The 22,110-nt window shown below is 38.0% G+C and overlaps 1 protein-coding gene across 1 annotated transcript in view; it reads left to right on the forward strand.

Annotated features, from left to right (window-relative positions):
• Positions 1-22,110, forward strand: part of LOC107551747 (protein PTHB1-like) — a 163,577-nt gene that overhangs the window by 47,358 nt on the left and 94,109 nt on the right. The window contains exons 16-17 of the mRNA XM_016233472.1: positions 1,222-1,394; positions 1,540-1,692. Of these exons, the coding sequence (XP_016088958.1) occupies positions 1,222-1,394; positions 1,540-1,692 (326 nt within the window). The remainder of the gene's footprint in view (positions 1-1,221; positions 1,395-1,539; positions 1,693-22,110) is intronic.

Here is a 22,110-nt window from a genome sequence, read left to right on the forward strand (position 1 = left end):
TTGTTGCCATGGCGTCAAAACTTGGGGTGCACGAAAAAATCGATTCTTACATGAATCGCGTTTCTGTCTTCTAACGATTCTAATGAATTCACAAGTTTCAAAATCAAAGTTCTAAAGCAGCGGTTCTTAATACTGTTCCTCATGTCCTCCTGGTCTGCTCTGCATCGCTCTCTCTCATCAGCTCCATCAATGGACTGTGTTCCAATTATACACTTTATGTGTATAGACAGACAGATATTTTTCACATAGCTAGAAGCGTTAAATATGGATGCGCATGCGGTTGCCATGCTGTATCACAGCTTTAATCAGGATAAAACCGTATATTAAAAGCTAACTTAAGCAGTAGCATTTACAAATAACAGCTTATCTAAAAGTATGAGACAACAACAAACAAAAACATACCATTAAGAGCCATTGCACAGGTTCTGCACGATCGTTAGACGTGCACTAGAGGCGGTTTAGCGAATCACAACACACTGGGTCAGCTAACCAATCTGAGCCCATTACGTATTTCTGACGGAGAGGCTTCATAAAATCAGGAAATCATCAGAGCGTTCAAAGGAGAAGGGACAGAGCAGTGTAGAATAAAAGTAAATGTTGAAAAAGAATAGGTTATGTAAAAAAATAATGCGTTTTTAAAAATAGACGTCACCCCATAAACACAATCAAGCCTAGAAAAAAATAAAACAGTCAGCCACCCCTTTAATCAGAGGAAATGTTTCAAAATCTGTTTCATGAAGACAAGCACATGGTGACAGCAACAAAGAAAAACTCTGTTTGAAGACAAAGAAGGAGAAACAACATGTAGAGAAATCTCAGAAAGAAAATCCATCTTCTATCCTTGATTGATATTTATTCTTCAAAGTATCTTGAAGAATGGCAGTGTAGACTGAAAATGTGTTAAATCTGCATCGATATTTGTAAACTAGTGCTGGGAATTTAAGAATCAGGTACAGTATTAGGTGAAAGAGCCACCATGGTTGTGTATTTCCACAACAAAAGGGTCAGTCAAATCCTGTAATGAAAGTTTTGTTGTGGTGCCAGTGTGGATCGACGCCGCGACACACAAACACACGCTTCACTAACTCTCACATCCATCATGCGAGGAAGCCCTGTGATCTGTTTCAGGTTGTCATGAGCTAATTACAGGTGCGGGAGACGGAAGGCTGATAGCACTGCTCTGTCTCTCTCTTTATGTGAGTGTGTGTTGACTCTCTGCAGAGCGTTACAGGATCCAGAGCGAGAGCTTTGAGGATATCTGGCTAGTAGCCAAGGAGCTGGTGCAGCGTTTCGACCGGCACTTTGCCTCCCTTGGAGTCAAAGACTTTCAGAACAGCTTTACTGGACCAATTCCGCTGCCTGAGTACTTTGAGACAGTGGACCACCACTTTGAGGTGTGAAGTTTCTCACATGGTCACACATATTTAAATCAGATTCTTGACATATGGAAGCATATAGTTGCATCCTAAATAAGTACTGTATGACATGAAAACATAACCCTCTGAGTAATGTTTTCTCATTTTGTGGGAATATTTGTAGCTTCGTGTGAATGCGCAGAAGTATCAGGATTTGCTGTCGGAGAGAGCTGTCCAGTTCAGGGCCATCCAGCGCCGTCTACTGACCCGCTTTAAAGACAAAACCCCAGGGCCACTTCAAAACCTGGACACACTGATGGAGGGAACCTACCGCCAAGTAAGCACAATTACACAAAGACATACTAGAGATGAAAGGGACAGTTCACCCAAAAAATGAAAATTTGCTGTTAATTTATTCACCCTCAGGCCATCCAAGATGTAGGTGCCTTTTTTTTTTCTTTTTTTTTTTTAAGTACACTGTGGTAACGGTGGTCTTTTGTGATTCATAAAATGCAAGTCAGCGGCTGCCTGTCTTTGAGAATAAAAAAGCATATTAAGAAACACAAAATTAGTACCTTTGGCTCCTGTCGATATATTGTGGTCTTATGAAGAGAAACTATTGGTCTGTGCAAGAAACCGTACATTATTTACAACATTATTACCTGTTCTTTACTTACAAACCCAAACAAGAGGCTGTTCAATAAACATTAACCTGAACCTGAACAGAAACCCATCAGGCTTGGCTTGGGTCAGGTAACAGACCTCTTAGAGACATGCACACATATTGACATACTGCAGGCAGTGTTTAATGTGTAGTGGACTTTAGAAATAGTTTTATAGTTTTATTGAGATTAATCACAAAGCCTCTGAAATGCAATATAAATGTTTCATATTTCTTTTCCTAAAAGCTAAATTTTTAGGATACATTTCAAGACATGCAATGCATTTTATCCATTGCGTATGTGTGGGTCTGACTGATTTTTCATTTATTGTGTGAGATTTCGAATAATAAATGCACAAAGTCACAGATAGACACTATTGACGACAGACAATGAATGCAAAATTTTGTTAATGTGACCGCACCTTAAAAAGCAATCAGTTTTGCCGACTGGTGGTTGACTTTCTGCTGAAGCTCAGCCAGTTATTCCTGTACCAATTACATCACCTATTTGAAGATCTCTCTCAAGTCTGACTGATTTTTCATTTATTGTGTGAGATTTCGAATAATAAATGCACAAAGTCACAGATAGACACTATTGACGACAGACAATGAATGCAAAATTTTGTTAATGTGACCGCACCTTAAAAAGCAATCAGTTTTGCCGACTGGTGGTTGACTTTCTGCTGAAGCTCAGCCAGTTATTCCTGTACCAATTACATCAAGTCCCATACTGTGCATATTTGATGACAGTATGATGGGGAGTGGGGTGCTGTTCCCAAGCCTTACTTTTGATGTCAAGTAGGCCCTTGGGCTGCTGGACACCTGCCTGATGCCATATAACATATAGCGTGAAGTTACACTTGGGCCCGTCCTTGGCCTCCACCCACCATAGCATTTACTTCAGTGTTTGGTTGAACCTCTCGGCCAGACCATCTGTCTGCAGGTTGCAAGTGAGTTGTACAGAAAGCACCAGAACATTTTTGTACGCTTCTGTTCAAAAGTTTAAAATCAGTTAAGATTTTTATTTTAAAGTGCCCCTATTATGGGTAATGAAAGGTCCATATTTTGGTTTTGGGAGTCCCCAACAACAGGTTGACATGCATGCAAGGTCAAAAAACACTTTCATCGTCTTATAATATGAATTTATTTTTACCTTAATTGCTCAATGACTCCCAAACGATTCGCTCAACGATTCATTTTTCCAAACCCCTCCTTTGCGTGACGCTAATCTGCGGTGATTGGTCCGATTGGTCTCATTTTCATTTCATCATGCCTGTAATGCCTGATAAAGCAGCGTTTGTGAGCGCAGTGCTGCTTTGTGTACAGCCGTTACTGGGGAAACTGCTATTTTTACCACTCCAAAAGTGGCACCTAGTGGCAAAGAATGAATTTGCATTTTCATTCAGACCAACACGAAAAGACCAACAAGTGGGCGGGCAATATGCTAATGTTTCATGTTGACCTCAACATGAAACGGCTTGGGATTCGTTTTAAAAACGACTCGTTTCAATGATTCAGAGTCAACTCTTTCTTTTGAGAGACAATAACTTTATACACGGTGCACTTTCAGATTTAAGACTTTGCAGGATGTTTTCATTCACTTAGAGCTGTGTTACACACTGCATGAAATGTCATTTTCAAAAATCCATAATAGGGGCACATTAAACAAATTTTTATTCAGTAGGGACACATTATATTAAATTATATTAAAAGCATACAAAATTGAATTGACAACAAACTTTTAAACAGTAGTGTGCATTCTTAGCCATTAGATTTGTTTCTGACTGGCATTTAGAACAAGGCACTGAATGTCTATTACCAAACTCAGCATTGCACAGTTGCTTTAAAAAAAACTTTCAGGATTCAGAGATGAATACACTGTTGAGTTGTTGACATGCTTTTCCGATGACATATTTTTTGTTACACAACATGTTCATGTCACTCATAGAAAGTAGATGCATCTCCATCATTACACATTAACAGTCTGTGGGTTGTCATCTACCATGTGTCTGATGCTCTGGATGCTTGTGGGCAGATAAGATTTCACTTGCTCATTCCTTCTTAATCCCACTCTCATTCCTCTGATCATTTATTTGTGTGGATAAATCCCTTTGCTTCTAAATTCGGGATCAACAAGAATTCTTGAGGAATGTGATTCTTGAGAGATGTGTTGAGGTCTAGAGAGCACCGACCGTCGATGTTTCTCACAAATATTTTTCCTCGTAAGAGAGCTTTAAAAAGGCTTCTGTATGTGTGTGCATTTCACTGTGAGCTGTGTGGCTCCCTGTAATTAGCAGTTGAAAGGTGAAGGTGGCTGGCCAGTGAATGACAGCTCACTGCGGGGCCCCTGCACTCATAATGGAGGCCTCTCTCCAACAGCCTTGATTTATTTGAGTCCAAATGGAGTGCTAAACTGGGCTAAATGCTGCTCAACACTGATCCTCCTGTCTACAATAATGGCCAATGGTCTGAGATCTGGAGGCATGTGCTTCCATGTACATGTGTCTGTTTGATGCCAGGTTCAAAGGGTACTCTCAGGTACTGCTTCTGTTTGTGTAACCTATGAAAGGCCTTAGGGAGTTCCTGTTTTTCTTCTCCTGCTCTTTTCCTTTTTTCCTCTCTTCATCAGCACATATACGCCTCATTCATAGTCAAGGGCACAGGCACAAAGAAACATTGATGTAGGCTGCTTAGATTTGATCTGATTTCCAAGGGTTTATAGCCCAATTCTTTGGGCCTTAAAACAGTGACTCCCGAAACATATTATAATCATGCAATTAAAATTTCTTGATTTATTTTGTTTTGTTTGTTTGATCAAATTCAGTACAAAAATGTGTTCCAAGTCTAAAGGCCCACTAAGAAGGATAACGATAACTATATTAATATACAAAACAACACAAGATATCATTATATTTATTATAAGCATGCACTGCAGTTATGTCCTCTGGTGCTTTAAATGCTCAAGCTCATTGTTTTTATAGTTCAACAGCTGGAAAAAAACATAGTTCTGAATGTGAATCAACCGATATTGTTACACTGTGACATTATTATTATAGTTGTTGTGTGGACATCCCTATTGTATTAGAATTAGAACATTATAGTTATCATCCTTGGTGTAAACAGGTGATCATTTGTGGGTGGAAGTCTGTATACACAGTCACAAATGCAGTCCCATAGGGGGCGATAGAGTTACCTTCAAATGTCTGTACATTTACATCAGATTTGTTGTTATTCAGGTTGCTAGCCACAACAGGCTGAGCAGTGTGAGTTTGTATTATTTTGTGTAAAACACTGTATGTAAATATAGTCGCACAGGTTTTGACAAGTTAAAGCATTAAAGAAACAATGCCTGAATAAGAAAATACAGTGCAGGTCGTGCTTGATGTTAAAAAGAGTTCTTAAAGCTGCAGTCCGTACGTTTTGCCTCTTTGTCGCCATCTCTGTCTGAAAACCTGGAATTGCAGCTGTTAGTGGAATTATCTAGCTTGCATGGGTTGTGAGTTGGCACGGCTCCAGCGTGGATGAATCTAATGTTCTGAAGAGTATGTGTGGCAGTCAGTCACCGCACCTGTGGGGATATTTACTGTACTTCGCAATCACAGATTCTAGCCTACGTATTGGAATATGACCCAAATAAGAATTTTAAGTAAGTAACAAGTCTGCCACGTTTGTTCTGACCAACTGAGGAAAAAAGCACTACCATAAATCTCGCTACCAATGGTGATTAAATCTAAAGATCGGTTAGCTCATATCACATCAAACCGTTCAAATTATTATTATTGTTATACTTTATTCTCAAATGATTAATGTTACACAGCAGTGAACACACACACAGCAGTGAACACACACACACCGTGAACACACCCGGAGCAGTGGGCAGCCATTTATGCTGCGGCGCCCGGGGAGCAGTTGGGGGTTCAGTGCCTTGCTCAAGGGCACCTCAGTCGTGGTATTGAAGGTGGGAGAGAGCGCTGTACATTCACTCCCCCCACCTACAATTCCTGCCGGTACGAGACTCGAACCCACAAACTTTGGGTTATGAGTCCGACTCTCTCAATAAACGATTGGCCACCTGCAGGATCCTCACATGCGATAGCCTAGTAGCCGGGACAACTTCTTTATGTTTACAAACGTGACGTAATGACGCAGTGCCATGCTCGAATTTCCCGCGAAAACCTACCCGTACCACTCAAATAAGAAAACATTGTTATAAACTAACCGTTGTGAATCGGGCTAAAGTAAGGCGATAGTTTTGAACACTGTCTGGTTATGTAGTTATGTGGATAATTTTTAACCAAAAAAGTTACGGACTGCAGCTTTAAGATGCAGTACTCACACGGTCTAATGCACGCACGAAGCATACAGAAACTGTGTTTATAAGATTTGGTCATATCACCCACCCCCATATAACTTTAAAAGAAACTGCTCTGACATTACAGTAATTGACCTGACTGAATAAGCTGCTAATAGAAGAAGACAGTTGTGCTGATAATTGTTATAGCACCCCTTGTGGCAAGGCTGAGAATGTGCAGCACACTTTTGAATTGTGTTCTGACAAATTTACAAATGATACAATGTGTGAAATTAAGTTTGCATAGCTACAAGTGCACTCTGACATAGAGCATTCAAGCCTGGCATAATATGTGTAAAATGCTTTTAGAATTAAGCAGTCTACAAAAAGTCAAGTGTAGTTCAGGTTGTCTTCAGAAGACTGTGCTTTCACACCACACACACAGATGCTTTGCATCTCAGGTGTTTGCCCAAAGGCAGCCAGTCTCAGTGGGTGAGCTACTGATAATACATACAGGTGCATTCTCATTTGTTTTTCATTCTGCATGTGAGCGTTTGTTCGTTAGCTATTAATTACATTGATTCAAAGGTGGACAGTACTTTTACTTCATATTTTTCTAGTATTTATACTCTTTTCATGTTGGGGAACTTTTACATTATTAATTTTAAAGCATACTTTTTACTGCACTGCAAGCTACAAAATAAACAATGATGATATATGACCAGTTCCTAAAATAGTATTATTTGTTTGTGAATCAGACTGATCTTGTCCCAGCAGTTCTCGAGTAACCAAGTCACTGCTGTTGATGCCTTTGGCAAGGTTTGAGCCATGAGTAAATGTGGGTTTCAGTCTCATCTCAAATGAGCCAGAAATTAAATGAACAGCATTACATGAGCAGGAGCGTGATATGGCTCTATATTCCATATGCTCATGTGTGAAAATGTCTGATGGGGCTAGAGTGTTGAGTAATATACATAAAATAGACATAATGGATAACAAAACAACACGTTTGTGTGGCATACTTGAAAACATAGGGGAGGGATTATTTTTTATAATTGCAAATGTTAAGGGCTCAGAAGCAGGTATGATACTGCAACAATATATGCCATACACTTAATTTGTATTTTATTTTTAGATTGTTGCACTTTATTTTGATAATCCACTTCAGACATTTTACCAACTATAAGTAACTTTGCAACTACATGTCAACTAACTCTCATTGGAGTATTAGGTTAGGGTTAGGGTTAGTGGAATAAGTTGACATGCACTTGCTAAGTTACTTAAAGTAAGGAGAAAATCTGTTGAGTGACCATCAAAATAAAGTGATACACACATTCAGCTTTTTGATAATCCACTTCAGACATTTTACCAACTATAAGTAACTTTGCAACTACATGTCAACTAACTCTCATTGGAGTATTAGGTTAGGGTTAGGGTTAGGGTTAGTGGAATAAGTTGACATGCACTTGCTAAGTTACTTAAAGTAAGGAGAAAATCTGTTGAGTGACCATCAAAATAAAGTGATACACACATTCAGCAGACAGTCTGCGAATACTCTAAAGACTGGTTACAAAGTTACTTATAGGTAGTAGAATGTCTAAAGTGGATTAGCAAAATAAAGTGTTACCAAGATTGCTTTGTTTATACAGTATATCCTATATGCTTGTGTTTGTGATTGTGCTGTGCTGTCTTCGATTCTGTGACTTTAGCCTTATCACAAGCATTTCAATGTGTATGTGATAAGGGCTTTATTGACACCAACACTTTGACTCAGAGAGAAAATCCAAATGGAGAAGTGAAAACATTATAGGGGCCAGGAGAGTTCAGCAGGTGGATGCAGACAGGGTCAAGCTAGGATTGTGGTCAGGCAGAGCAGAGATCTGAGTAACACAAATGATATTCTGAGTAGGTGGTAGAGGCAGGAAGCAGAGTCAGGGTTAGGCATGGGCCGGTATGAGATTTTGATGGTATGATAACCTTAAGCAAAAATATCACGGTTTCACAGTTCAACGCCCCAACTTCCAACGATCCAATCAATTCCCGAAGGACGATATCAAGTCCCGCCCTCTCATTTCAGATGCCGTTTCACTCGGATAGACGTCACAGTAGAGAAAAAAAGGCAATTGCTACTTCTGTTTCATGCTGACTTTAATGTGAATTATACAAAGACGAGATGAAAAGAAAATACCATCTAAATGTTTCTGAAGACAGTCAGTTCCCCTCAGAAACACATTCATATAAACCCCCAAATCAATATTTAGGATTTTCTTCCAATAGTTCATGCATCATGAACAGTGAGTGATCTGCCTGCTACAGTATTTTTCTCTGTGCGTCTGTCTTCAGCATCTCTGGCCTGTTAACGGGCGTTTACATACTACATATTTTCACATAAATGACATTTGGAAAATTATATGCATTGCAATGCAGTTTGTGCAAGTCCAGAACAGAGATTGGCTGCAATAAAACAATAAACGGCCAGCTGCCGATCGCGTAAGTTCCAGGGGAAGCTCCTTCGGTTGTCATACACACACGTGACTGACCACTCGCTCGCACCAACAGGAGGGGGAGGGAGCATGTTACTCTCTACACTGCACTCAACCTGATGGATTCCTACACTTTCAGTCTTTGAGGAGATATGAAAAACAGCGCATACCGCAGGAATGGTATAACGGAAAATGTTAGTGGTTTTGAAACCCTGACATTTTCAAATCGCGGTATACCTTAATACCGGTAATCGGCCCATGCCTAGTCAGGGTAGGTCAAAGCCAGGGGCTAGTATGCAGTCTTAAAAATAAAGGTGCTTCACGATGCCATAGAAGAACCTTTTTGTCTAAATGGTTCCATAAAGAACTTCTTTGTGGCGAAAAGAAGCTTCTTAAGATTATAAAAAGGTAAGAAAGAGATGGTTCTTTAAAGAACCTTTGACTGAATGGTTATTTGTGGAACCAAAAATGGTTTTTCAATGGCATCGCTGTGAAGAACCTTCAAGCTTCTTTATTTTTAAGAGTGTGGGCTGGCAGACAAGGCGGACTGAATCAGAAAGGAGCTGAATTGAAGCCCAGTTGAGTGGGCTGAGTAAAAGGAACTGGCAGAAACCAGAAAACCAACAAGAACCAGAAGACTGATTGTCAGGAAAAAACGGGGGAATAGGGTGAAAAGGTGCAAGCACAAAGGCAAACAACAATGCCGTTTCACTCGGATAGACGTCACAGTAGAGAAAAAAAGGCAATTGCTACTTCTGTTTCATGCTGACTTTAATGTGAATTATACAAAGACGAGATGAAAAGAAAATACCATCTAAATGTTTCTGAAGACAGTCAGTTCCCCTCAGAAACACATTCATATAAACCCCCAAATCAATATTTAGGATTTTCTTCCAATAGTTCATGCATCATGAACAGTGAGTGATCTGCCTGCTACAGTATTTTTCTCTGTGCGTCTGTCTTCAGCATCTCTGGCCTGTTAACGGGCGTTTACATACTACATATTTTCACATAAATGACATTTGGAAAATTATATGCATTGCAATGCAGTTTGTGCAAGTCCAGAACAGAGATTGGCTGCAATAAAACAATAAACGGCCAGCTGCCGATCGCGTAAGTTCCAGGGGAAGCTCCTTCGGTTGTCATACACACACGTGACTGACCACTCGCTCGCACCAACAGGAGGGGGAGGGAGCATGTTACTTTCTACACTGCACTCAACCTGATGGATTCCTACACTTTCAGTCTTTGAGGAGACATGAAAAACAGCGCATACCGCAGGAATGGTATAACGGAAAATGTTAGTGGTTTTGAAACCCTGACATTTTCAAATCGCGGTATACCTTAATACCGGTAATCGGCCCATGCCTAGTCAGGGTAGGTCAAAGCCAGGGGCTAGTATGCAGTCTTAAAAATAAAGGTGCTTCACGATGCCATAGAAGAACCTTTTTGTCTAAATGGTTCCATAAAGAACTTCTTTGTGGCGAAAAGAAGCCTCTTAAGATTATAAAAAGGTAAGAAAGAGATGGTTCTTTAAAGAACCTTTGACTGAATGGTTATTTGTGGAACCAAAAATGGTTTTTCAATGGCATCGCTGTGAAGAACCTTTCAAGCTTCTTTATTTTTAAGAGTGTGGGCTGGCAGACAAGGCGGACTGAATCAGAAAGGAGCTGAATTGAAGCCCAGTTGAGTGGGCTGAGTAAAAGGAACTGGCAGAAACCAGAAAACCAACAAGAACCAGAAGACTGATTGTCAGGAATAAACGGGGGAATAGGGTGAAAAGTCTTTGAGGAGATATGAAAAACAGCGCATACCGCAGGAATGGTATAACGGAAAATGTTAGTGGTTTTGAAACCCTGACATTTTCAAATCGCGGTATACCTTAATACCGGTAATCGGCCCATGCCTAGTCAGGGTAGGTCAAAGCCAGGGGCTAGTATGCAGTCTTAAAAATAAAGGTGCTTCACGATGCCATAGAAGAACCTTTTTGTCTAAATGGTTCCATAAAGAACTTCTTTGTGGCGAAAAGAAGCTTCTTAAGATTATAAAAAGGTAAGAAAGAGATGGTTCTTTAAAGAACCTTTGACTGAATGGTTATTTGTGGAACCAAAAAAGTTTTTCAATGGCATCGCTGTGAAGAACCTTTCAAGCTTCTTTATTTTTAAGAGTGTGGGCTGGCAGACAAGGCGGACTGAATCAGAAAGGAGCTGAATTGAAGCCCAGTTGAGTGGGCTGAGTAAAAGGAACTGGCAGAAACCAGAAAACCAACAAGAACCAGAAGACTGATTGTCAGGAAAAAACGGGGGAATAGGGTGAAAAGGTGCAAGCACAAAGGCAAACAACAATCTGGCACAAGACAGAAGGGCAATAAATAGAGAGCAAACCAATAAAGTGAGGGGAAGAACAGGTGTTGCAGATTGTGCTGATAAGCTGCTGCCTTTAAAGTCGGCACGAAATGAAAATTCAGTGCATTTTTATTTAGTTTATTTTACTCTCACATATTAGCTCAGTGTGAAATGTATACTCTTGACTGTGTGGGAGGCGTTCAGTAGGACCACCTGTAGCCTTTGGCACAGAGTCAGTCATGACAGCTGCTTGGGATTTTGGTTTTATTCGCCTTTGAGCAAGGCTCCGGTTTGGGTCGAAGCAGTTAGCAGAGCGCTTGAGTGCCTGCCAGATTTTCAGTCCTCTTACAGGAGGTGCTGGGAAAGCAGAGCTGGCATTTCTGCACCTCAGTTTTTTCAGTGGACTCTGTACACGGTCACTTTCAAATTTTGTCTCAGGAAGTGCACTTGCAACTGGCAAGGTGCCAGTAACAATTTATTTCTGTGTTGTCAGGGTGACTTGGGAAATTTACTTTTTACTCAAATTGTTTGTGGGAGTTACTGTGGATAATAGTGAACAACATCTAGTGCACTGTGAGACAGCGACCTGTTGCTTCAATTTCTGTATTTCAGTTGATATCATTGGTATCACTGCTCAATTGTCCTGCCTGCACAATTTATTTTATCTTCTGATACACCTAAGCCAGTGAATCTGCCCTGAGCGGCTGATGTTCAGCATGTCAGACCTTTAAATATTGCTGTTTCTCAAGTTCTGTAAGTGTCTGAAGTGGACATTAGTCAATGAGAAGACACCAAGAAATTAAAAGACATGGTGTAGTATTCAGAGAGATAATGTTGGCTTTTGCATGTGCACTTAAGGAGGCTGTGCTTCTCAAACATTTCATTATGATATTGCTCCAAGCGTGTTATTTAAAAGATGTGTGGTATACGACCTTGAGACTAATACAGTTTATTTAGGAGTCATTGAACTAGGAATAAAACGTACATTTTCTATTTTTTTTTAGATTAAGAAAATGTGAAATATACCCGAGTGTATAATGTTCTAAATGAAGAGGGGTTAAGTGTTGATGCATGTATACTTTGTCAATAATGACTATCTTAAAAAAATTATAAGGTCAAAAAACTTTAAAGGTTCAATTTTTTGAAGAAAAATATTTTGAATGAATGACCAAGAAAAAATAAGAGAAAGCTATTTTCAGCTATTTTTGACCATGTTGTGTCCTGAAGGAGCCACCTGTGAGACAGTACTTGAATAATGAATTTAGTCAGCACTTGGTTCTGGACTGGTATTTTATGGTACAGTATGTTAATGTCAGCTTGGTACTGAAGTAACAGTACTTATGATATTTCAATTGGATACCATTAGTGGCTACAGATCATGCATGGAGTGCATGGAGGCTACTCAAAACAAATGACCATCAAATTACCTTCATAAAAAACAAAAATATAAATTTCATGTGCTCTTGATCTTTAACTTAAAAGTAGAAGATAGCAGAATTCTTCAGGCTGAATCTAAACCCAAAATCAAAAGCTTTCTACATCATACGTGACCCCATTGTCTTTGGCTACTGTTGATTCTGACTTAAAAGCTTGTGTTATCTCCCCTCCAAGCAGTTGAGCCAAAAAAGTAAATGCACACTGTTTGTTTGGAGTTGTGTCCTCTGCACAATTTATCTTCATCTCTGCATAAAGCCAAACCTTTAAGGGAACAATTGATTTATCTTTCACTTTCTATTTGCTGCTTGTATATGACAGAGTTAAGACAGAGAATAAGTATTATTGTCTGTTCTTTGTTACACTGAATCTGGATGTAGTATAAAATATAATTTGTGTGTAGAGTATAGGTAACATATTTGCATATTTTAAAAATCAAATGTGGCAGGTGGTTGGAAGGAAGAGGCAGAACAAGTGGATTTTTTGTCTTTGGAATGACTTATAAATCATTTAAAATGAGACTAGATAAGATGTATTAACAAATTAAATAGGTTCATTTTGATTTCATATTGACTTGGTTTCTTTTAAAGCACTTTTTTAGCCAGATACTACAGAATTAACTGTAAACACACACACAGACATGCATATAGAATCTGATCATCAAACATTTTTTTTAATTTGAGAACAGCTTATACAACAGCAAATTTCATTAGTCTTCAAGATGAAACAGTCTAAAAAACGTTGGGTCATTCTGGCAACCCAGCACTGGGTAAAAAAATAAATAAAAATAAAACAACGCTTGTTTTTTTTACTCAGCTGGGTTGGTTTAAATCAGGGTTCCTCAATTAGTTTTCGCCGAGGGCCGAATTCTGCCAACAATACCAAGCCAAGGGCCACTGATATATATATATATAATACTATATAATTATATAATATTTACTATCCTAAATTTACCCCTATATAATTGTTATTATTATTACAATTATTATATTATTGTTGCTTTTGTTAAAATAATCACAAAATGGTCACAAGATGAATATTCAGATGTTTTTCCCCAGTAGTCTGTTTTATTCAAACAATTATGAACATTTTTTTATTTAGATATAGAATAACTTTGCTTGTTGAATATTAAAAACAAATGAACAAACAAAAAATTTGACCCTGGTCCACAAAACCAGTCATAAGGGTACATTTTTCTGAAACTGAGAGTTATACATCATATTGGTGTGGTTTGTTAGGATAGGACAATATTTGGCCGAGATACAACTATTTGAATATCTGGAATCTGAGGGTGTAAAAAAATCAAAATGTTGAGAAAAACGCCTTTAAAGTTGTCCAAATGAAGTTCTTAGCAATGCATATTACTAATCAAAAATTAAGTTTTAATATATTTACAGTAGGAAATTTACTAAATATCCTAATGATTTTTGGCATAAAATAAAAATCAATCATTTTGACCCATGCAATGATGAAAGATAAAAAGTATCTTTTCCATGTAGTTTTTGTCCTAACCATCCGCGACAACGACACGTGACAATAAGCGACATGGGATTCTATTTTAGGAAAATTTTTATTTTCTGCGACGTCGCGGCAGGAACAACATACAAAATATAACAGTGATAATCTGTGGTAATGATTATGTGCTTTATTCAATGATAAAAGTGTCTAATGTGAGTTTGAATATTATTTATCTTTTATATAAAGTTATCTTTATAGCCGTAGTGAAAGCAACAATAGATATTTTACCTAAGATCTTGAAAATAAATTAAAGCAAACTTGTACTTTAAAACTGCGAACTCACTGCGATCCAACATGTGTATTCCACAACAAAGACATCAGTCACTCACTCACTCACTCACTCAAAATAAATCTCTCACTGAATAATCTATTTTCCGTGTCCACATTTCTTTTCTACACACTCGCCATGTTTTTGCGGTCACATCGTATCTACACTGAATGCGACAAAGCATTACAAATCATTTGAACATTGTGTCAGTACGTTATAAATAGAACGAGTCAGCAGTTTACTGTCAGGGATTTGTCGTGTTGCGCCACATCCAAGACAGCATCACTGATTATAACGAGTTCTATTGTATTTTATTGCGTCACGCCGCGCCACTCACGTCCGTTGTAGACACGATGTAAGTTAATGTTGCTTTTTGATGCTGCGTTTGAATTTTCATGCCACATTATTTGAAATTAGCGCGGGCCAAACTTTTTTCTCTCACGGGCCAGATGTGGCCCACCGGCCGCTTATTGTGGAACCCTGGTTTAAATGTTTGACTCAATGATTGTTGATACATAAATATCCAAAAGTGAACAAAAAACAGGCAAAAGCAAACAGGCAACAACAATGAAGAATGGGAAATCAACAGTTATACAGCTTATTGGTAAACATTTTTTTTATTAAATACTGAATAACTTGCTTTTGAAACCAAATGTAGTTATTTTTATGTTAGTTATTTGTAGGGATGCACCGATACCTACTGGTATCGGTATCGGGCCCGATACTGAGCTCCTGTACTCGTACTCATACTCGTTAAAATGCCCCGATACCAAACGCCGATACCACACAGCATGTGATCAGTGCCATATTCAGACAATGAAACACCGACAACAGAACAACAGATAGCAGAATGGAGTTATTAGAGATTAAGGATGTCTACGAAGTATATGTATGCAATGAATATAATGTTAAACATTCAGTATTAACGCCTGTATAGCTGATGTGCGCGAGTTGATAAGCAAATCACGCTGAGTGGATTGAGCACGCGGCGGCGCAGATGCGCGAGCTTGTTGAGTGAATATACCTTTCTCACAGACATCACTGGAAAGTTTGTAGTTCGGTCGGATACGTCAAAAACCTTTTTGTCTAAATGGTTCCATAAAAAATCTGAAGAACCTTTCTGTTTTACAAAAGGTTCTTTGTGGTGAAAGAAGGTTCTTAAGATTATAAAAAGGTAAGAAAGAGATGGTTCTTTAAAGAACCTTTGACTGAATGGTTATTTGTGGAACCAAAAATGGTTTTTCAATGGCATCGCTGTGAAGAACCTTTCAAGCTTCTTTATTTTTAAGAGTGTGGGCTGGCAGACAAGGCGGACTGAATCAGAAAGGAGCTGAATTGAAGCCCAGTTGAGTGGGCTGAGTAAAAGGAACTGGCAGAAACCAGAAAACCAACAAGAACCAGAAGACTGATTGTCAGGAATAAACGGGGGAATAGGGTGAAAAGGTGCAAGCACAAAGGCAAACAACAATCTGGCACAAGACAGAAGGGCAATAAATAGAGAGCAAACCAATAAAGTGAGGGGAAGAACAGGTGTTGCAGATTGTGCTGATAAGCTGCTGCCTTTAAAGTCGGCACGAAATGAAAATTCAGTGCATTTTTATTTAGTTTATTTTACTCTCACATATTAGCTCAGTGTGAAATGTATACTCTTGACTGTGTGGGAGGCGTTCAGTAGGACCACCTGTAGCCTTTGGCACAGAGTCAGTCATGACAGCTGCTTGGGATTTTGGTTTTATTCGCCTTTGAGCAAGGCTCCGGTTTGGGTCGAAGCAGTTAGCAGAGCGCTTGAGTGCCTGCCAGATTTTCAGTCCTCTTACAGGAGGTGCTGGGAAAGCAGAGCTGGCATTTCTGCACCTCAGTTTTTTCAGTGGACTCTGTACACGGTCACTTTCAAATTTTGTCTCAGGAAGTGCACTTGCATCTGGCAAGGTGCCAGTAACAATTTATTTCTGTGTTGTCAGGGTGACTTGGGAAATTTACTTTTTACTCAAATTGTTTGTGGGAGTTACTGTGGATAATAGTGAACAACATCTAGTGCACTGTGAGACAGCGACCTGTTGCTTCAATTTCTGTATTTCAGTTGATATCATTGGTATCACTGCTCAATTGTCCTGCCTGCACAATTTATTTTATCTTCTGATACACCTAAGCCAGTGAATCTGCCCTGAGCGGCTGATGTTCAGCATGTCAGACCTTTAAATATTGCTGTTTCTCAAGTTCTGTAAGTGTCTGAAGTGGACATTAGTCAATGAGAAGACACCAAGAAATTAAAAGACATGGTGTAGTATTCAGAGAGATAATGTTGGCTTTTGCATGTGCACTTAAGGAGGCTGTGCTTCTCAAACATTTCATTATGATATTGCTCCAAGCGTGTTATTTAAAAGATGTGTGGTATACGACCTTGAGACTAATACAGTTTATTTAGGAGTCATTGAACTAGGAATAAAACGTACATTTTCTATTTTTTTTTAGATTAAGAAAATGTGAAATATACCCGAGTGTATAATGTTCTAAATGAAGAGGGGTTAAGTGTTGATGCATGTATACTTTGTCAATAATGACTATCTTAAAAAAATTATAAGGTCAAAAAACTTTAAAGGTTCAATTTTTTGAAGAAAAATATTTTGAATGAATGACCAAGAAAAAATAAGAGAAAGCTATTTTCAGCTATTTTTGACCATGTTGTGTCCTGAAGGAGCCACCTGTGAGACAGTACTTGAATAATGAATTTAGTCAGCACTTGGTTCTGGACTGGTATTTTATGGTACAGTATGTTAATGTCAGCTTGGTACTGAAGTAACAGTACTTATGATATTTCAATTGGATACCATTAGTGGCTACAGATCATGCATGGAGTGCATGGAGGCTACTCAAAACAAATGACCATCAAATTACCTTCATAAAAAACAAAAATATTAATTTCATGTGCTCTTGATCTTTAACTTAAAAGTAGAAGATAGCAGAATTCTTCAGGCTGAATCTAAACCCAAAATCAAAAGCTTTCTACATCATACGTGACCCCATTGTCTTTGGCTACTGTTGATTCTGACTTAAAAGCTTGTGTTATCTCCCCTCCAAGCAGTTGAGCCAAAAAAGTAAATGCACACTGTTTGTTTGGAGTTGTGTCCTCTGCACAATTTATCTTCATCTCTGCATAAAGCCAAACCTTTAAGGGAACAATTGATTTATCTTTCACTTTCTATTTGCTGCTTGTATATGACAGAGTTAAGACAGAGAATAAGTATTATTGTCTGTTCTTTGTTACACTGAATCTGGATGTAGTATAAAATATAATTTGTGTGTAGAGTATAGGTAACATATTTGCATATTTTAAAAATCAAATGTGGCAGGTGGTTGGAAGGAAGAGGCAGAACAAGTGGATTTTTTGTCTTTGGAATGACTTATAAATCATTTAAAATGAGACTAGATAAGATGTATTAACAAATTAAATAGGTTCATTTTGATTTCATATTGACTTGGTTTCTTTTAAAGCACTTTTTTAGCCAGATACTACAGAATTAACTGTAAACACACACACAGACATGCATATAGAATCTGATCATCAAACATTTTTTTTAATTTGAGAACAGCTTATACAACAGCAAATTTCATTAGTCTTCAAGATGAAACAGTCTAAAAAACGTTGGGTCATTCTGGCAACCCAGCACTGGGTAAAAAAATAAATAAAAATAAAACAACGCTTGTTTTTTTTACTCAGCTGGGTTGGTTTAAATCAGGGTTCCTCAATTAGTTTTCGCCGAGGGCCGAATTCTGCCAACAATACCAAGCCAAGGGCCACTGATATATATATATATAATACTATATAATTATATAATATTTACTATCCTAAATTTACCCCTATATAATTGTTATTATTATTACAATTATTATATTATTGTTGCTTTTGTTAAAATAATCACAAAATGGTCACAAGATGAATATTCAGATGTTTTTCCCCAGTAGTCTGTTTTATTCAAACAATTATGAACATTTTTTTATTTAGATATAGAATAACTTTGCTTGTTGAATATTAAAAACAAATGAACAAACAAAAAATTTGACCCTGGTCCACAAAACCAGTCATAAGGGTACATTTTTCTGAAACTGAGAGTTATACATCATATTGGTGTGGTTTGTTAGGATAGGACAATATTTGGCCGAGATACAACTATTTGAATATCTGGAATCTGAGGGTGTAAAAAAATCAAAATGTTGAGAAAAACGCCTTTAAAGTTGTCCAAATGAAGTTCTTAGCAATGCATATTACTAATCAAAAATTAAGTTTTAATATATTTACAGTAGGAAATTTACTAAATATCCTAATGATTTTTGGCATAAAATAAAAATCAATCATTTTGACCCATGCAATGATGAAAGATAAAAAGTATCTTTTCCATGTAGTTTTTGTCCTAACCATCCGCGACAACGACACGTGACAATAAGCGACATGGGATTCTATTTTAGGAAAATTTTTATTTTCTGCGACGTCGCGGCAGGAACAACATACAAAATATAACAGTGATAATCTGTGGTAATGATTATGTGCTTTATTCAATGATAAAAGTGTCTAATGTGAGTTTGAATATTATTTATCTTTTATATAAAGTTATCTTTATAGCCGTAGTGAAAGCAACAATAGATATTTTACCTAAGATCTTGAAAATAAATTAAAGCAAACTTGTACTTTAAAACTGCGAACTCACTGCGATCCAACATGTGTATTCCACAACAAAGACATCAGTCACTCACTCACTCACTCACTCAAAATAAATCTCTCACTGAATAATCTATTTTCCGTGTCCACATTTCTTTTCTACACACTCGCCATGTTTTTGCGGTCACATCGTATCTACACTGAATGCGACAAAGCATTACAAATCATTTGAACATTGTGTCAGTACGTTATAAATAGAACGAGTCAGCAGTTTACTGTCAGGGATTTGTCGTGTTGCGCCACATCCAAGACAGCATCACTGATTATAACGAGTTCTATTGTATTTTATTGCGTCACGCCGCGCCACTCACGTCCGTTGTAGACACGATGTAAGTTAATGTTGCTTTTTGATGCTGCGTTTGAATTTTCATGCCACATTATTTGAAATTAGCGCGGGCCAAACTTTTTTCTCTCACGGGCCAGATGTGGCCCACCGGCCGCTTATTGTGGAACCCTGGTTTAAATGTTTGACTCAATGATTGTTGATACATAAATATCCAAAAGTGAACAAAAAACAGGCAAAAGCAAACAGGCAACAACAATGAAGAATGGGAAATCAACAGTTATACAGCTTATTGGTAAACATTTTTTTTATTAAATACTGAATAACTTGCTTTTGAAACCAAATGTAGTTATTTTTATGTTAGTTATTTGTAGGGATGCACCGATACCTACTGGTATCGGTATCGGGCCCGATACTGAGCTCCTGTACTCGTACTCATACTCGTTAAAATGCCCCGATACCAAACGCCGATACCACACAGCATGTGATCAGTGCCATATTCAGACAATGAAACACCGACAACAGAACAACAGATAGCAGAATGGAGTTATTAGAGATTAAGGATGTCTACGAAGTATATGTATGCAATGAATATAATGTTAAACATTCAGTATTAACGCCTGTATAGCTGATGTGCGCGAGTTGATAAGCAAATCACGCTGAGTGGATTGAGCACGCGGCGGCGCAGATGCGCGAGCTTGTTGAGTGAATATACCTTTCTCACAGACATCACTGGAAAGTTCTTAGTTCGGTCGGATACGTCAAAAACAAGTAAGTAAAACAATGCACAAGTTACTTGACGGTAGAGAGAGAGAGAGAGAGCGAGTGCGCGCTCACTTCTGTTGTGTGATCTTTGATGTTCACTCACTTAGCACACGCATCATTTGGATTAAAACTAAATCGTAAAAATAAGACCATTTATAGGGGCATTCACTATAAATGTCATTTATTTTTAACCTTAGGCTGCTAGATTCACTTTCGCCTGAAAGTCGTGTATGCCTGTGTGAAATGCGCTAGGCTGTACTATTCTGCAGCAGTACAAATACGTGCACACGTTGCGCGTGTTTTGCTTGCTTGAGTGTTTCTGCATTATATGAGTGGCTTTGGAATATAAATCGCAGCACGTTTCAGATGAAAAAAAACGCGACTTCTATTTCTGAAAATATCACAGTTAGGAGATTTATAACTAGTGGTTCGCTGCATTATTACAGCAAAGCGCGTGATTACAATACTAAGCCGCTGCAATGGAGCAGCTCTAATGCTATTATATAGTACCTTTCTATCAAAGTTATCTAACGTTATCAAGCTGAATTTGTTCTGACTCCATTTAACTCTGAGTTCTTGTTATATTTTATTTCCATTTTCTAAACTATAGCGAATAAACTGTGATAATGTGAGAAATGTTGAAGGTGTCTGAATAAATTTAGGTTTGACTGTATCTATTTGATAAATAAAGTTAACCAACTAACATTATACATACTCTTTTGGTTTCTGTACCCAATATTTAAAAAATGTACAAATGCAATAAAAATATTGGTATCGGTACTCGGTATCGACAAGTACCAAAAATAAAAGTATCGGTATCGGGCGAGTACTGGAAAAAGTTGTATCGATGCACCCCTAGTTATTTGTATTTTTTCTTTCAACAACAAAACTAGTCCCGCTATAGATAAATCATCAGATGTTGAGAAAGTCCCAGACTGAAGGCCTTTAATATTCACTGGAAGTTGTGAATAAACTATGTATTATAGCAAATCAACAGGATTTTTACCCTCTTCATTTTCAAGTGTCATTCCGGCTTTTTCAGGTCCAGCTCACCGTTCATTGGTAAGAGAGAAAAATCTCAAACAAAATTTCCAGATTTCAAAGAACATGTTCCTCACAACTGGGAATTTCAACGTTATCTTTCTCTTCTGCTTCAATTACATCAAGAGCACTGCAAACATGAATAGACAAAGTGGTATTCGTATCCTAAACCATCACCATTGGGTTACAATTAGGTCAAATCAACCTAGCTTTCTTACCCAATGGTCTCATTCCATTTTTTTCATCCATCCAGTTGTTTTGATGAGTGATTGATGCCTGTTCTGGGGAATGTAGAAATCATGTTATTTTAAGGAAAATTATTCCTTTCTCTGGAAAATGTAAACCTGTGCATATGCAGGAACTAATGTGGAGACTTGTTACTTTTTCTGGATTGACTGGCTGTAATTTCCAAACACATTGACTAGTCTTGAGGTATATGGGACTGATTTACCAGCATTATAATCTCTAGCTATTTGATAACTTGAGAACCCGTTGCCTCAAGTTGCATTGAAAACTCAAACATATTGTCTTAAGTCATAATTATTTTATCGCTGATGAAAGCAAATAATTAACTATCAATTTTATGCAACTAATCTTTGCAGCTGCATTTGCAATTGTTATTGTAAATGTAAAGTATTGCGATAACAGTAACGTTTTCATGAACTCTTTCTTGATTCAGCTCCCATGTTTACATTATTTTGTCTGCATATAGTTAATCTTTCTCCTGGTTTTATATTCGTGAGTATAAATGACAGGTTGTCATTACTTCAGGGGGGTCAGTGTATGGAGGTGGGCTGGTTTCTGCCTGGGAGGTGAGGTTTAACTGTTGATTATAGACTGTTGGATTGTGTCTGCTGAAATGACTAGAGAAAGCTCACAGTAATTAAAGGGCTGTTTGTAGACTCATGGCTTCTATATATGGAACCGCGAGTAACCTAGCCATGAATACACA

The sequence above is a fragment of the Sinocyclocheilus grahami genome, unplaced genomic scaffold (assembly GCF_001515645.1).
Source record: "Sinocyclocheilus grahami isolate Dianchi unplaced genomic scaffold, SAMN03320097.WGS_v1.1 scaffold431.1, whole genome shotgun sequence".
Lineage (NCBI taxonomy): Eukaryota > Metazoa > Chordata > Actinopteri > Cypriniformes > Cyprinidae > Sinocyclocheilus > Sinocyclocheilus grahami.